At 43.7% G+C, this 17868-nt stretch overlaps 1 protein-coding gene across 3 annotated transcripts in view; it reads left to right on the top strand.

Moving 5' to 3' along the window:
- NSG2 (neuronal vesicle trafficking associated 2) overlaps positions 1-17868 on the top strand; it is a 51236-nt gene that overhangs the window by 17066 nt on the left and 16302 nt on the right. For all 3 annotated transcript variants that reach the window (XM_083728329.1, XM_083728331.1, XM_083728330.1), the window contains exon 3: positions 10027-10146. In XM_083728329.1, the coding sequence (XP_083584455.1) occupies positions 10027-10146 (120 nt within the window). The remainder of the gene's footprint in view (positions 1-10026; positions 10147-17868) is intronic.

Consider the following 17868-nt stretch of genomic DNA (forward strand, 5'->3'; position numbering starts at 1 on the left):
CAGCCAGCAAGGCACCACCCTCCACTGGGGCTTCCTTTTGGCCCATTCACATTTGCCCTCTTTGGTGAAAAGACTGCTCCTTGCTACCACTGGCCAAGGGGAATTCCCCAGCAGTGGCTGGCAAGTGAGCAAGCTCTAGTTGCTGGGGGTGAAGGCAGAGCATGAGGCCGCAACTGTTGCCCCCCGTAGATATGTTGAGCGGCCATTGTTGATGCATTAATAGTTCATTTGAAGTGGATTTATACTCGATTGTCCAGACATCACCTCTCTTATCAGTTGGCGATGCTCTCCCAGTGTTCCCGCATTATTGCAACAACACTTTAACTTTGCCCATTTCATTATCTGGGTTCCCTCCCTGCAACTCCCCCACTTTAAGCCACCGTACTGTCATTTGTGTACTTTTTATGCTTTTATGACCAGGCTGTGGTTGCCTGTGCTAAAGCATTGCTCATTTCCACAAAAATACTCCCCTCTCCAGGGATGCCAGTATCTGGCATCATTAGGAAGCATGTTGGAATGGGTTAGAAGCAGATACATTCTGGCACCTTGCAGAGGTGCTCTTATGCTATGGTGCAGTAAAAGTGGGGCTCTAAAGAGAGCTGGAACAGTTGTAGCATAAACAGTTATGGGATTTTAGCAGAAAACCAAGGGGCACATCTCAATGGAAGCTGAAGCCATATAACCACCCTGAAGTTTTTGCAGGTACAAATGGCATTGAAAGTGCAATTGCATGCAGCCACTCTGATAGCATCATGAGCACAAATGATAATGCACAATAAAAAGAACATCTGGAGGGGCCCTTGATGTAATCAAAAACACAAAGGAGCAATCCTTGAATGGTGGAACATTCTTAGAGCACCATGTTGCATACAATCCATAGTTCTGAGACCATGAAGTAGGTACAATTTAGCAAGTTGCGAAAAGGAGAAAGGAGAGGTTGCCTGTGAAGGATCCAGGGTGGAGTGAGACTTGCTAACTCCTCTGGTGGGAAGGGCAGAGGAGTGCAGCTTCAGAATGAGATTGAAGTACATGCCTTTGGACCTCATCCCATCAGCTAGTTAGCAGGGGCTCAGGTGTTAGTGGAGATTGACCTGCAGGTAGGACACAAACTAGCTCTGAGGGAATCCTTCAAAGTATATGGGAGACATGCAAGAATGTGGGACTCCTTTTTGAACATCACACAGTACTGAGGCCTTTAACCGAGTCAACAGGGAAGTAAGATCTAGAGTTGGAATCAAGTGATGTGACATTTAAGCCTAATTAACGACCATGATTTTGGAATGGCACTAGTTTGGCTCAGTGAGTATTGAAATCAGGCTGAGCTGCAGCTCTCTTGGTGACTATAGGCAAGTCACTACCTCAGTCTCCATTCCTTGATATGAAGTATTCCTATCTCATTCTGCGAGTCATATTAGTCACTGTAGAACCTTCTTGGAGAGGTTATAGCAGAAGTCATTAATGTTCTTACCTTCAAAGAGGAGCAGAAAACCTCTTAGATAATAGTCCTTAATTTAGCCTGGCCTGTTTTTATATCTAGGTCAACCCAAGTTTATTTTTGTGAATGACATATTCTTGTTCTTTTTACCTACCCCATTGTTCTGTAAAGGGGGTTTAGCAAACATTCCACGTGTTACTCAGCAGCAGGGACCCACACCTGTTCTTGAGCATCTGGTGCAATGTGTCTTGTGGGATCTCCTGCCTAGCATCAGAAGTCACACTAGGAGCGTACGAAGAGGAAGCCCAGCACATTTGTCCTACCCTGATCCTGCTTCTGTTGTAATACCCATGACTTCTCCTCCTGTGAGCTGGAGTACTCCTTGGCCTAAGTTCATAATAAAACACTTCCATCATAGGTGAGGTTCTCTCCTTCAAGTCTCATGCTGAAACAATCCCTTATGTTTGTGGCTCCTTGTGTGCATGTTAGCTTCAGTTTCTACCTGGCTATTCATAACTTCATTTTTACTAGGTTCTTTCAGGGAGCATTTTAAGTTCTACCCTTCTGCTTCAAGGGTGTTGGGCAGGTGTTTATTGTTTTGCCTTGTTTAAATAGCCTGGGCAGTATCTAAAGGAAATCAGTAGAGCGAGCACATACACCATTATCGTCTAACCATTGGGCTCCATCTCTGGAGGGGCACCTGCTGTGAGACTGGAAGAACATAGGGGCTTAGGAAGCTGCCTTACAATGAGCCAGACCCCAGCTCCATCTACTGCAGAGTTGCCTATTTTTATTTATTTCATAAATGTATATACTGTTTGATCGTAGTTTACAAAAGCGGTTCACAAAAAGAATAAAACAATAAAATTATTGGTGAAAACAGCTACTCAAAACCTTCAAATAATAATTAAAAGAAAGCTAAAAACAGATTAAAACACATGGAGCACATGTCCACACCGACTAGCAGTGGCTCTCCAAGGTTTCAGGAGATGCTGGGGACTAAACCGTGTCCCTCCTGCAGGCAAAGCAGATGCTTTAATGCTGAGCCTTTCTCTAGGGAGGAAAAATGGAAGTATTGCCTGCTGGATCAAGTTTGGGAAGTGGGAAGACACAATGGGCGGTGGATGAACGGAGTGGGACATAAGAGGACCTCCAGGTTGCAATTTGACATGCTCATGCTGGTTACAGATGAGCTACTGAATGTCAGGAACGGAGCCATTGGAATCCATCAGGCATCATCAAGTGTCATATTAGCACCTCTCCCGCCCCCAGGACTAACGGTGGGATGATGAACAGTTTGAAAGAAAAGGGGGGGGGGGAATACAACACTCTGAGATTTATTACATTTGGTTTCCTTAAAGGGAATTCTTCTGGAATGATTAATTAAGTTCCGAGTGAAAGATCTGAAAATAATTTGATTCTGCAAATGTATGTGTGTACATGATATACGGGCTTTGAGAAATCAGGTCTAATAAGAGAGAACAGTCGCCACATTTATTTGTTTAACTTAAAACTGTGCTAGCCCATTTTCGATAAAAATATTCACAGTGTGTCTTTCAAAAGCAGTACATTAACACGGTATGATACAAACAGCAGACATAAAAAATAAACTACGGTGAATAAAACTCATTAAGATCTTAAAAAGCAGAGGAGCAAAAAGCAGTAAAATCTATAGGAGCGGCAGTAAAATAATTTGTAAAAAAACAATGAGCCTGCTAAGATCCTTGGAGAACAAAGTGGTTTTTATGGAGGCAATGAGCTAAAATGATCAGGGCTTCCACAATTGGTTGGGGGAATGGTAATCTGTAGGCAGGGTGCCACCACAGAGAAGACCCTCTTCTCAGTTTCCACATGGTGCAAGTGCCATGAGGAGGACTTCTGAAGCAAATCTTAGGTATCAGATGGGTTCTCATTAAAGGTGGTGTTTTAGATGGCCTGCTCACAAATAATTTATGGCTTAAAGGTAAAAACTAATTCTTAATCCAAACTCTTCTTCTTCTTCTTCTTCTTCTTCTTCTTCTTCTTAAATGATGGTTTGATAGTGGTGATAGCATACTATTAAATGTTCTTACATGATCTTTCTTTACTGATGAATATGAGGTTCATGAAACTAGTTTTGGAAGGTTCAAAAGACTGATGATAGCTCATAATTCCCCAAGAACAGAATTCCGCTGGTAACATTTATTCCCCGTCACGAGAACACCTTTAAGATCAGGTACAACTCCATGCATGTGCTTCTGGTTTATATTGCTTCCCCACCCCCCAGAGGAGTGTATCCTTGAGGAAGGCTCTGAACTGTTTGCATGTTGTAGGATAATTAACTGAGATAGACCGCCATGTCTGTTCATTGATGGGAATTGGATATAGGTAAGCTGGCAGCTGCTGGAAGTTGAATGTATATAAACCTGCTCACAACAGAAAACATTGTGGGTTATAATGGTAGCAAGGATGGCATGCTAAATACCAATGTACAATACTATAGAGAAATTTTAATGGAGACCAAATGTAACTGAATGGAAGGAAAGTTCAATAATTAAATTCTGTTTAGGCAAAACAAAAAAATTCCTTCCAGTAGCACCTTAAAGACCAACTAAGTCAGTTCTTGGTATGAGCTTTCGTGTGCATGCACACTTCTTCAGAACATGCACACGAAAGCTCATACCAAGAACTGACTTAGTTGGTCTTTAAGGTGCTACTGGAAGGAATTTTTTTGTTTTGACTATGGCAGACCAACACGGCTACCTATCTGTATCTGTTTAGGCACTTTAATTATAAGGATTATATGAGCATGCAGCACACCTACATGTCCAGGGTGAGGCAAGTTCCTTGTGGTGTCATGTAAATTACTGTATACAGTGAATCTGGGTTGTGGAATGGATCTGGCTGGCAGGCGGCATCCTGAGTGACCCTTTTGACTGGTGGGCAGGGCACCTGACATTACAGTATAGTGGTTATCAGTCATCTGATGTCAGATAACACACTGTCAGAAGACCCTTTTCAACACTCATTTGAATTCAGAAAAAGATGCTGATTTCTCAATTTGATAAAAATGTGACTTGATGCAAAGCAAGTATTAATCTCCATAGCTACTTCTTGACATTTCTCACACTTAACATAATATATGTTGTCAGCCTGGCAGGCCAAATGACCCACGAGCTAGAGGTCCACACCAGTGTGCTCAATGGTAGAAAGTGTGCAAATGGTAATGAAACCTTTTTTTTGGGGGGGGGGGGTCCAAGGCATAACTCCTCCTTATGAATGCATTTGATGAAGCAGACTCTTTTACACACACATTTATGCAGTTCAGTTTCTGCTGTAATTAGGCAGTTTCTTCATGCAGGAAATTGAAGCATTAATTAAAGGCCCTGAGTTCAACGACAGTCTATAAAACAAAAGTTCATCTAAACATGTGCAAATGCACCCCCCTCGCTGTTCAACAATCTACACACGTGGTCTGCCTTTCCAAGTCAAAGGCAAGCTTTCAAGCTGCCAACTCCTTCTTGAGAAATTATCCGCTGGCTATATGCTCTCTAAACATACAGCAGTACCTCCTGTTACAGACGCTTCAGGTTACAGACACCGCTAACCCAGAAATAGTACCTCGGGTTAAGAACTTTGCTTCAGGATAAGAACATAAATCGTGCAGCGGCAGTGGGAGGCCCCATTAGCTAAAGTGGTCTTCAGGTTAAGAACAGTTTCAGGTTTAGAACGGACCTCCAGAACGAATTAGGTTCTTAACCCGAGGTACCACTGTACTTGCAATGTATGCAAAATTCAGTCCCAGTGTGACGCATTCCCAGGTAAGTGTGCATAGGAGCCTTAGTACATCTTGTATCTCCTTGATTTCCAAAGTACATTAATAGATGCTTGATGTCCTTGAGTATGGGAGGGAATCCTCCTGTATCGATTCCAATAGGTCATCTACAAACCAGATATAAATTAAACAAGGGAATAAAAGATTTAAAGGGAGACTACAGAGGGAAAATGGATGCTCTGGCAGAGCTTCTGCAGTGCATTTTATGATGAGATAGTGGGAAATGTGCATCCACATGCTGCAGAGCTGCAAGGGCCTGGGTGATATGCCTGATTGGTTTATAAATAGAACACAGATGCATTTCCTGAAGAACATTACTTAGCAGGTGCTAATGGGACACTTCTATAATTAATGGTCCAGGCTGGACAAAGGGCATGGAGAAAACAAATGGAACGCTGCCTTAGGGCCCAGCTATGAACAGAAGACACTGCAGCAAGGAACAAAGCATGAGAGAGGGATGTGAACACTGCTTGGTGCCTTTACGGCTGGCATAACCAGCAGGCAAGACTGCAGAGCTCAGAGATCTTACTGGTATTTCAAAAGCTCTATATTTTGGCCATCTGTGGTTTTTTGTTGGGGAGTTTTGGGGTGTAGATTCTGCACAAATAATCTCCACATGCAACGAGCAGTGTGAAATTCTCTCGTTTTGTCAAATCGTTCCTAATAAAGGATAAAGCTCCTCTCATGCTACGCTACCTGTCAAACCACAGAGTGTGGTGGTGCTCTCAACAAGGTATTCCCTACTGATGTTAAAAGCAAGACAGGGTTGTTCCTTCAAATATTTGGATCCTCCGCCATTTTGTTTGTTAGAAAATGGCAACATGCCGGTTACGTTTCTGTAGCAGTATTTTAGGGCCTGTGGTTCATATGGAAGACACTTAACTATGTTACAGCTGGTTTCAAGTATACGGCTGTCTGATCTACAGTACTGGGAACAGCTTCATGTAAGCTAGGGGAAATGAAGTCGAAAGCATGTTAGCAACACATATAAGGCAACCTGTGTATTCAGGGTCAATCTGATGCATGCTGGAGTCAGGATTATCATGCTCATTCAGAATGCTAAAGTCAAAGGCCAGGGGTTGACTAGACAAATCAGGCAGTACTGGATAGTTACTACTAAAGTGATGCAAGTTGTCAGGATCCACATGAGTACCTGCTCAGTATATGAAGGCTTAGAGTCTGTGATGGACTGGTGGTGATAGAGGTTTTTCTTACTGGCAGACTCCCTTTGTGAAGAAGAGGTCCCTTTTAAATGAATGTCTGTAGGCTGCCACCAGACAGGACCAACATCCAGCCCCAGCCTCTGGTTTGTCTAACTGCTTGGGGGACTTTCTGCTCCCCTACCTCCAGCCCAGCTCTTGGAGGAAAAAATATGCTTTGGATTTGCTCTCCCAAAGGACACAGAACTTAATAAAACATCCTCCAGACTCTGGGACATTTTTTAAAATGTTCTTTTTTTTTACTTCTAAAAAAGTTTCTTAAAAAAATAACAACAAAGCAGCAGATCAGTCCTGCTTTGTGGCAATGCAAGGCAGAAATCAGGCTGTGAAGAGGGTGAGATTCTGACTGGATACCAGGGAAACTAAGGCAATACAGTCATGTTGTTGTTGTTTAGTCGTTTAGTCATGTCCGACTCTTCGTGACCCCATGGACCAGAGCACGCCAGGCACTCTTGTCTTCCACCGCCTCCTGCAGTTTGGTCAAACTCATGTTCGTAGCTTTGAGAACACTGTCCAACCATCTCAAATACGGTCATACCTCGGGTTAAAGTTGCTTCAGGTTGAGCATTTTCAGGTTGTGCGCTGCGGTGACCCGGAAGTAATGGAATGGGTTACTTCTGTGTTTCACCGCCTGCGCAGATGCTCAAAATGACATCACGTGCATGCGCAGAAGCAGCGAATCGTGACCCGCAGATGCAGGTTGTGTTCTGCTCAGGATGTGAATGGGGATCCAGAACGGATCTCATTTGCATCCAGAGGTACCACTGTACAAAGTAGGGAAGGGCTCAGGCTTTGCTCAGGAAACACAGAACTCCCATGTTGCTTCAGCAAGGACAAAACTGAGACTCAGCCCTAAATAGTAGCAGCCCTATATAGTAGCCACAACAGCAGCAGCTCCTGTATCCTGATTGTTAGCCCCCCCCCCATTGGAAGATGCTGCTTTGCTTAAAGGCGCAGTAGTCTCCTAGTATGGCGGACGCTCTGGTCTCACTGTGTCTTCAGTGAAGTTCTCTGCATCTACAAATGGCAGTGTCACAGTTTCTCGTGATGTTGCAGTGCTTCTAGGGCTGGCTCTGCATGGCTTTCTGCTTTTAGATCAGAGTCCCCAGCTCCATCACCCAAAGAGGAATCTGACTCCTGGCCCCTGACAAAACCAACAGATGAATGTACAAACCTTTGCTTGATGCTTTTTACATGCCTTCTGACATCTGATCTGGATGCTGCCATTAGCGCAGAAGGAGTGAGATCCTTTCTGCAAATAACCACTCTGCTCAGAGGTGTGCCCACTTGCTGTCAGAACAAGTTCAAAGTGTTACTGTTAGCATTTCATGGATCAAAACAGAACGGGGCTTACATCTGAGTAGCCAGGCATAGGATTGCACTGCCAATTAAAAAGCAGATAACTTCAGAGTGGCAGGAGGGAGACTAGTTACAAAGGGGCAGGGCAAGGGGAGAATTATTGATTGATGATTTTTAATTATAAGCCACCTTTCATCAAAGAATCACAGGGCAAATTACAAAATATGACAGAGAGGAGATTGCTGTCAGTTCATCCTACTTAAATCTCTCAGCATACTTCTCTCTCTCTCTCTCTCTCCCTCTCCCACTCGCTATCTCTTTCTTGGCAAGGTGAAACATTGAAAATGACTTCCTTGTTGATAAGTCCTAGTGGTTCTCTCCTTATCAGTGCTCACTCTAAGAGCACCTTTTTCAGAAAAACGAAAAGGATCAGCAGTCACTCCTGTGAGTTCTTAGTTGTAGGTGAGAAGGGTGGGCTACTGACGATAAGAGCTTTTCAGGCTCGTGGGTTTTAAAACGATTCAAGTGTTTGGAACGAGGTGAAAGCAAGTAGCCAGCCATGCTGCTGAGGGAGGTTCTTGTGAACAACACCATGTAAATCTAGAACACAAATCCTGGATGGAAAATCTAAATACTTGCTTAGTTATTCACACAGTGGTGTTCACTCCTGGAAAACAACAACAACAACAGAAAAAAGACTTTCTTCTCTCAAATATATTTAATTTTATTTTCCCTTTCAGCTAAAAATGGGCTCCCAAGGTGACCCACTGAAATTAAAATGCAATACAAAACCCAATGAAGACCCGGGAAGCATGTTTGTATTGTATAAGTGAACCAAAATGACCAGCATTAAGGCTGGCTGCTCTTCGGGGTGGGGAGTCAAGGAATATGGCAGACAGGACCCAAATTAGTTTTATACAAGAGCAGAGGAAGAAGGATCTATATCAGGGATGGGGAAGCTTTTTGAACCTAAGGACCACATTCCCTTCTGGACAACCTTTCAAAAGTCACATGCCAGTGATAGGCAGAGCTAGAGGCAAAAGCGAGATGAGCGAAACATGCAAATTTGCCTTTGAACAGTAAGCTCGTTTCGCCACACTGTCATATACCCATCTCTATCTTTCATCTAGATAAGTAAGTTCAGTGACATGCTCCAACCAGGCAAAAATACTTAGGTATGAAGCAGGGAAGGCTATTGCCTGTGGAGAGGAGGTGCAGCTTCGGAAGAATTCTGAGGGCCGGACAGAAAGTTATGGAGGGCCACACCTGCTCCCGAAGCCTGCGGTTCCCCACCTCTGGTCTATATGGAGCCTTAAGGCTTAAAATGGAAGATCTCTGTTGTCTGACATCTTTCATCTATGGATTTCTGCACCTCTGGTCTCTATGGAGGCAGGAAAGACACAGTGCAAAGAGGCCAGGATATGGTTTAGTTGCACTACATATTATGGAGGAGAAGAAGGGGACTCAGCAAAGAGGCCGCCATCTCCATCAGTAGCTCCTTGTAATGTTTGGTTTCCACCTTAATTAGACTGCAATTTATCAGCACTGTTCTGGATTCAGATTGTTGAAATATCCACAGAGGGCAGAGCAGCAAATGAAAAATATACAATAGGATGCAGTTTATTAGGAAGACAAAGCTGGAGATGACAGATTATTACTACATTTGCACCCCACCTTTCTTCAGAAGAGCAGAAGGTGGCATAGATGATTCTCCCCTCTTCACTTTGTTTTCATAACAACCATGTGAGGCTGGATACACTGAGATACAGTAACTGTTCCAGGGTCACCCAGTGAGCTTCAGGGAGAGCAGGTAGATGGAAAGAGTCAGTTGGAATGATGCTTGTTAGCATTGCCAAGTGGTTGCAAGGCTAGCACCACAATCTGGGTCACAAGTAACTTGAACAGTATCAAGAGTGCGGAGCACCCAGATCTTCCATGCCCCAAATTGCCCTGGCATGCTGTTTCTGCATAGTTATCTGGGGGAAAGAAGAAGCAGGCTTCTGTTGAGCCGTAAGCAGATCTTACCACATGCAGGATGCTCATGCACTTAAAACAAATATTCTATCTTTCAGAGTTGTGAGGTTTTAATGATGCACTTAGTTGACCTCCTCCTCCTTGCTTTTTAGAAATAAAAATTATGTTGATTGCAGTATACATGAGGTTATCTGAGGAGAGGGTTTGTGGGAAAGTAACATTTCTGCCAACAAAACAGTGCTTGCTTTGTTCTGAAAGCTTAAGATGTCAACATTTGCTCCTAGGTGATTGTGAAAACGAGAACAGAATATCAACCAGACCAGAAGAACAAAGGAAAACTCAGAGTGCCCAAAATTGCTGAATTCACAGTCAGTTTCACTGATGGTGTAACAGAAAGATTAAAGGTAAGAAATGCTAATTGCTAACTGGCTATATTCAGTGCTAATTACCATGGAATAATTAATAGACGACAGCTGCCTTGATCCTGGTTTTAAAATAGCACAACTTGGTCCCATAGTGCATTATGTTGGGGTCACAATTCTCAACGTGATTTTGTTCTTTGGATGTATTTTTTATTTTCTTACATTTATATCCTACTTTACTTCCATTGTGGAACCCAAGGTAGTGTACATGGAGGGTTCTCAGGTGGCCAGTCTTCCAGGCACTGGCCAGACCTTCTCTTCTTTAGCTTCAGCTTCAAGTTATCAACCTTCAGCCCCTACTCCAAGACCTAGGCAGGGACTACAGCTGCACACAAGCAGCTGTGGGGTGGGGAGGAGATTGGATCAGTCATGACATGGAGGAAAGGGGTTCAGCCCCCCCCCCATACTGTGGTCCCAGCTGCTAGCTCCCTCCAGCTGCTGCTAGTCACAGAAGGGGGAGAATATGAGCACAAAAATGTATTATGTGGGGCAAGGGAGAGGAGAATTGACCCTTCTCCCCCTGTACTGCAACCCTGATCCAGATCACCCCTCCCTTTGGTTGCTTTTGAAGACCAAACTGACATTGGAAGCAAGCAAGGATCTTGTGGCACATTAAAGACTAGCACATTCGTGATGACATAAGCCTTTGTGGACCACAACTCACGTTAACAGATACATTGCAAGATCCAGTCCCAGAACTCCAACATAATATGACGTGTGGCCCTCAGTGTTGGTCCAAGGTGTTTGATTTTGCAGCCCTTCCCAAACATGCAAAGGTACTTGGCTTTCACAACGCACTTCCAGAATTAAATTTTTTCGCCAAAGAGCCAGACATTAGCTCTAATGTCGATCTTACAGATGCTTTTCAGAGCAGGTGGGTGAGTGATCCAATGAGGAAACTGTGTGTGAAGGTCGGGGTGGGGCTTTTAAAATGGCCAGGGAGCAAAACCAATTGAAGCCTGCAGGCTCAGTTGGTCCTGCCCCCTGAGGAGCGCCTGCCGCAGAAGCTGCCTGCCATTGGCCAATTTGGCAGGTGGGATCAATTCTCCTGATTGGCAAAGAAGCCTCTTTTAGACCCCTGCCAACCAAGAGAAGCCTCTGCACAACCCTCCTCTGCTGGGCCAGTGTTCGGGGTGGCCAGTGGCCTGCAATGCTGTTTGTAGCTTTAAAGAGGTAAGCAGACTTCTCTGACTTCCTCTATGCCAGTGATGGCCAAACCTGGCCTTCCAGCTGTTTTGGGAATACATTTCCAATCACCCCTGACCACTGGTCCTGTTAGCTAGGGATGATGGGAGCTGTAATCCCCAAACAGCTGGAGGGCCGAGTTTGGCCATCACTGCTCTATGCTATGCCATAATCAATACTAAAACTGTAAAGCTGTGCCAGAGCAAGGAAGGTTCCCCAATTATCCTGGTGCTGCTGCAGATGATGTCATAATTCCTGCTCTGGAAAAAAACTCCTGAAATTGCACTTCCCTGCATTCCTCCTCCCTTGCACTGCTGCTGAGATCAATGAAGCATCAGACTGACTACTGAAAGGAGTTTTCCCTTTGCTTTTTTATGAGTGCAGTGGTAGAATCAATTCTTTTCCCTCCTCAACCTGACAGTTTCATTTCCAAGCCCTTTCCTTTCTCCATAGTCCATATGATTTCTATTCCATGCCTCTCAGTGTCACTTATTAATCGCCCATCATAGCAACTGCCAGCAGATAAGGTTGTAAGCTTCTCCTGCCTGTTTTTCATAAGGCTCACATGCACCATATTAACTTTGTGGTATTATTTCCTGACCAAAATGAGCTGAGATAATAGATTATATTTTATTGCCTTCTGTACTTCTCCTGTACTGAACCCAGTGCATATTTTAGGCAAGTTATTAAATATACCTCCCTCTGGTTATGTGCATATCTATTATCTAGAGCTGATGAAATCATCTTGCATTTGTGTTTTTGTAGCGGGAAGGAAAAGAGTAAAATGCTTAAGTTTTATTAACTCAGCTCTTGGCGATGGGTAGATAGATATAGTCGTAGAGACATTACAAATGTGATCATCATATTTTCTGTTGCTGGGTGGATGCTCTCTCAATGGCCCTCCAGTGAGCAATGTACTAGAAATTTCATTTCCACCTTCCTGTAATATTACAGTAAAATATGAAACGCTTCTACATACACAGAGGCCATGCCTTCATCTTCTCTAAATTGGAGTATGATTTGGCTCTATAGATATTTTCTAGGCCAAATGAGTCATCATCCCATTGACTGGAATAGGAGTGACAATAATCCAAGCTGTCTAGAGAGATCCCTGAGTGAAGAGAGGGGGGAAAAAAAGAGATTTTTCTCTTAAAGTTCACAATGATGTGATTTTGAATTTGATTAGGGGTGCAATTCCAGACATATTTTACTGAGAAACATCCCTCCCACCCCATGCTCAATGGGACTTACAAGTAGGAGTGTATGGAATTGCATCCTTAGTTATGCTTACGCGCAGCTCTAAATCATTTCCGGCTCTTGTAAGATAATCCTGAAATACTGTGTCAGTAGAAGATAAAAAAGGAAGGGACTTGCTTCTGGCTTTTCCTGCCATGGCATTGCCAAGTGAGCAATGCCACTTCAGGGGATCAGTGATGTAGGAATACTGCAAAGTCTGCCTCTTCTCCGTTACCATGAAGGGAAAGGAGCAGCTGACATTGTTTCACCTCTTCCTGATGAGCTGTTGAAGCCTTTCCCCCTCCCTCTCTTGAGAAAATGGTTGTCAGGGTTCTCTGCACTCTGCAAAATACTCTGCACCAAGAAAAGCTGCATTCAAGCCTGTCTGAAATATGCAAATCAAGACAAATGTTCAAATTTGCTTATTTTGCATAATGTGCTGCGGTGTTGTTATCAGGGTGGAAGGGCAGGAACTCTGGAGGGTATTCATGCTCCCCTGACTCCTGGAGTTCTTTTTCAAGCTCCCTGTGCCTCTGGGCCTTCAGAAATTTCAGCTGGTGGTATGTATGCATTGTCAAGCATATCTCTGCTTTCAGAAGCATGCCGTTTTTCAAAAAACCCAAACCTGAGGCTTTGCACTCACTATTACAGGGTGTGCTTCATGTGCACATTTCATGGCATACACACTCCCTTAACCATTGCCTTCAAACAGCCTGACATACAAGAATGGCTATATCTTTTATTTAGAAAACTCTAACCTTCGCAAAAGTGAAGACAGGAACCCCAAGTAAAGCTCCCACAGCAATAATGTGAGAACCAAAAGTCTCTGAGAGCCTTTCATGGCTAAGAACGGCAGTTGTAGAAGAGGAAGTAGGTTTTCTGCCTTCCCAAGATGCAAATTGGCACCTTCGTTATATCTCAGTCTGTTGGCTCTGCTGGAAGAAGAGCTTGAGGAAGCTAGGGAGGCAAAGCGAGAGGGTGTTTGCTTTCCATTTTGTTTTCTTCCAAATGTTTTGTGTCCAGCTTTTAAAATTTGTTTAAAATAAGAATAAAAACACACTTATTTGTATTAAGAACATAGCAGCTTTTAAAACCAACATAAACTGATTGTCCAGAAAGAGAGAATTCCGTAGCTGTGGTGCTACCACTGAGAAGGCCCTGCCATTGGTCTCTCCCCTCCTTGAATCTCTGCTAAAGATGGGCCAGAGAAAAGGACCTAATCTTAAGATTGGCTGGTTCACAGGGGCAAAGCTGGTCCTTAAGCTAACCTGACCCCAGGCTATTCAGGCCTCTAATTGTTCAAACTTAAGACTAACATTCACATTGACCCTGGAAACAAACTGATAACCAATGTTATTAGTGCAAGATTGATGTCATGTGCTTCAACTGCCTTTTCCCCACCAGCGTTCTGGAGGCCCCCTTTTATACCACTGTCTTTAAAGGCAGCCCTGCAATGGTCCAGTTTGGATGTACATGGGCAGAACAAAGCATTATAAGAAGCGTGAGACCGCTGCTGAAACTGGCAGCTCTGTGTCAAATTCTTTCCTCCCTGCTCCACAGCACCTAGTGCAACTTGCCTTGATGTCCTTACGCCATGTGCTTTCTCGTCTCCACATCATTGGCTGCCCCTACTGGGGGCAAGGAAATAAGCAGCGTCATCCCGCAAGGACATGGGCTAAATTGCAGTAGAAATTACAAAGAGGGAGAGGAGAGAGAGTAGCCAAGGGCTTTTTTCAGTGGCATCCCTCTCCCACCCCTGACTCCTGTTCCAGGACTAGAAAGAGAAAATGGCAAGAAGGAAGTTTTGCTTTTCCTGGGAGGGTTGCTTCACCCTTGCAGGAAATTTCAGAACTCTATGTGCTTGGTAGGTAGCTCTGAAGATGACCTCTATTCTGTGCCCAGTGGTGATCATTTATTGAACAAACTAATGAATGATTAGACATTCTTCTATCATGAAGAGGCTGGAGTTTTCCATAGAAGGGAAGCTTACGCAACTGCATCTGTCATCCATCTAGGATAGCACTGATATGATCTCTTTAATTGTGGTAGCATCTGACAGGAGCTGTTGTCCCTAGGCAACTGCTGCTCGCTCACTCTTCCTCTTGCTGAAATCTTGTGTAATTTCTGCTGCTTGTCACTTTTGAAATATGATACTATATTTTTCTTGTAGCTCAGCTCAATTACAGAGCATCCCGGAACTTTGACCAATTACTCTGCAACTGCATGACTCATCTTGTACATACATTATGACAAACATCATTGCTACTCTGCGTAGGTGGAGTACAAGAAAATGATGTTAAAATGACATTAAGGCCCAGCCACCAATGCCCCAAAGTAATTTCTTTCATTGCTCAGTTTGCCCTGCAGAAAGGCATGTCAAAATGTTCTTAATTTAGAATTCTTTACTCCTGCGCTGCAAGAATGCGCTTGAAAAGGCCGTCTAGAACAGAGAGGGGGAAGTGAATAAAGAGAAGTTTTTCTCCCTCTCTCATAATACTAAAACCCAGGGCCATCCGATGAATCTGAATGTTGGACAAGTATCATTTTATCTGTCCTGAATCTCCCTTCTTCACGCAGAACATCGTTAAACGAATTCACTCCTGTAAGATGGCTGTCAACTTGGATGGCTTTAAAAGATGGTTAGAAAATTCATGGAAGACAAAGAACATACCTATGATGGCTATGTTCTACCTGCACTGTCAGAGATATAATGCTTCTGAATTCCAGTTGCTGGGAATCGCAAGTAGGGAGAGTGCTGTCGTGTTCAGAGCTTGCTTGTATGCTTCCCATAGACATCTGGTTGATTACTGTGATGCTGGATGAATGAGCCTTTCAGGGTACTTAGTATGTTGGTCTCCAAATCCCATCAGCCATACCCCCATGGCCAATGGTCAGGGTGCTCAGAATTGTAGTCCAGCACCATCTAGAAGGCCATACATAGCTTCCCCATCCCTGCTGAACAAGGTTGTTGTTCTTCAAAAATGTTCTACTTTACAAGGAACCCATTGAACAAGCCAGGCTGAGCACACAGTGAACATACATTGAATACTCTGCAGTTGTTCATCTTACTTGAATCGCTTTGGAGTTACTTGGTTTGGTTTGGGGTGCTTGAAGGTGTTTTGAGTCTTCTGAAAGTTTCCTATGGTTCCCTGACAAACACTCCAGGATTTACACAGAAGCCACCAGAAGCTTTTGATTCCCTTTGCATTGCAGGGGGTTGGACAAGATGACCCTCAGGGACCCTTCCAACTCTAAAATTCTATGCTTCTATGAGCCGAACACATAGGCAATTTAGTTGTGCTGTTAAGCATCACCGTTACTAATCACTGAATCCTGTCAGAGCTGTTCTGTCAGCCTTGGTCTGCCCAGCTCCATGGTTTCTTGAATCATTTGAGGTGACGGCCTGCAGATTCCAGCCTTCACAGTACCTATACTGGCCCTTTCCTCTTCTGGATCCTTCTTTCATAGAAGACAAATAGTCAGTCAGTCCTCTGAACTTGATGTAAACGAAAGCCACAGTCTTGGGACAGATGGCAGCAATGGACTGAGACAGAATCGGGGGACACAGAAAGCTCCCTTGCCTTGAATCAGACCACCGGTGCATATATCTCATATTTGTCCACACTGACTAGCAAGCAGGGTTCTCTCGCAGCACTAACGGAGATGCCAGATACTGAAACTGCATGCAGAGCAGGTGCTCCATCACTGAGGGGTTAAAAAGCCCTTCCCTCTTTAGTGTTTGCTGTTCTGACTGGAGAGAAACAGAAATAGAAATAGCCTGGTATGAGTGAATTTTCTAGAGTCTTTTGCTTCAAACCAGGTTTCAAGGGGTGTCCTGAGAAGCATAACAATAAGCAGGCATCTCTCACTTTCATTCTGGTGTATGTTTCTGCCCTCCCATCTCATTTGTTAGGATGTTGAACAATGCCGGTACTCCATTCAGGCATCCTTCAAGGGCGAACAAAATGGATGAGTCAATTATATAAGGAAAATACCTCTGAAGTGCAGGCTTGTGTGTTTTCAATCTGTCTATTCAGTGCAACTCATTTAAACAAATAGTTACAGGCTCAGGCAACAACCGGTTCACGGTAGGAAAATAAGTTGACGCCATGACAACTATCAGGCCTTGTGCCCAATGTATTTGAGGCATAGAGATACTGCTGAAAAACCCTCTTGCTTCCGGAAGAGGGCATAATCAAACGAGCATAGACTGTCCCCTCTCACTTAGGTGAATTGTCAAGCACAGTTGGGTCACTTAAGCACAGGGGTTGTGTAATGTGTTCAGTTTTTCAAAAATTATTTTAGGAAAGTTAGGAGCAAAGGGAAGGGGGGTGAATGGCACAGAAAGGGCAGTGAGGTTACTGAACAGTAAAAAGACCCTGATCCAGTAATACTTTTCATGTTCTTTTTACTTCCTCATCCAACACATTTGTGAGTGACATTTGTTGTCACAAGGTGTGAGCCACTGGCTTTAAAAGGGGACTAGAGATGATGGATAGATCAGCTAATGGCTACCAGTCACGATAACTAAATATAAATTATCCATGTTTAGAGGCAATAATCCACTGAATACCCATTGCTGGTAGCTATGACCTTCATGCCCTACCTATGGAGTTCCCAGGAGCATCTGGGTGGCCACTGTGGGAAATGGAATACTGGCTTTGATGAGTCACATTCCGTGCACATATTTTTTAGCAAAGCAATGCTCCTAATATAACACGTTATTGTATGCTATTTTCACTAGTAAATATGCTTTTGTACGCATTGCTTGGTTGGCGAACTGCACAGCAATATTTGGAGAAGTGCAAATTTTGCAGGATGGTTGCACGTTAGTTTGTGTATTGCTTCGGAAAGTACAAATTAGGTAGATTCACCTTTAAAAGTGAGGTGAATCGAATTTCTGCCCCATCCATAAAGCGGAGGCTGTTGCCACGGTTTCATGGCTTGGACTGAATGGCCTTCAGATGCCCTCCATGCACCTATAATGTGTTCAGTAGAAGGGAAATCGGTGTACCATCTGTGAATTCAGCTTTTTAAAAAGTTCTGCTTCATGACCTACGATGATATACACAGAGCAAAGGGCATTTGATTACACCAGCTTTTTCAAAAAAAACAAACAAATCTAAAACATACTTCAGAGTACTGCCTTTGATTTCATTTCAAGTGAAAAGATCACTGGCTTTGGGATGGAGGAATGATTCCTCTGCATTTTTGATCTGTGTACAAGTTTCAGGCTTTTCCAGGGCTCTTGATATCGAGGCCCCACTTCTGAGGGATGTCATA

The sequence above is a fragment of the Podarcis gaigeae genome (assembly GCF_964106915.1).
Source record: "Podarcis gaigeae genome assembly, chromosome: 2".
Lineage (NCBI taxonomy): Eukaryota > Metazoa > Chordata > Lepidosauria > Squamata > Lacertidae > Podarcis > Podarcis gaigeae.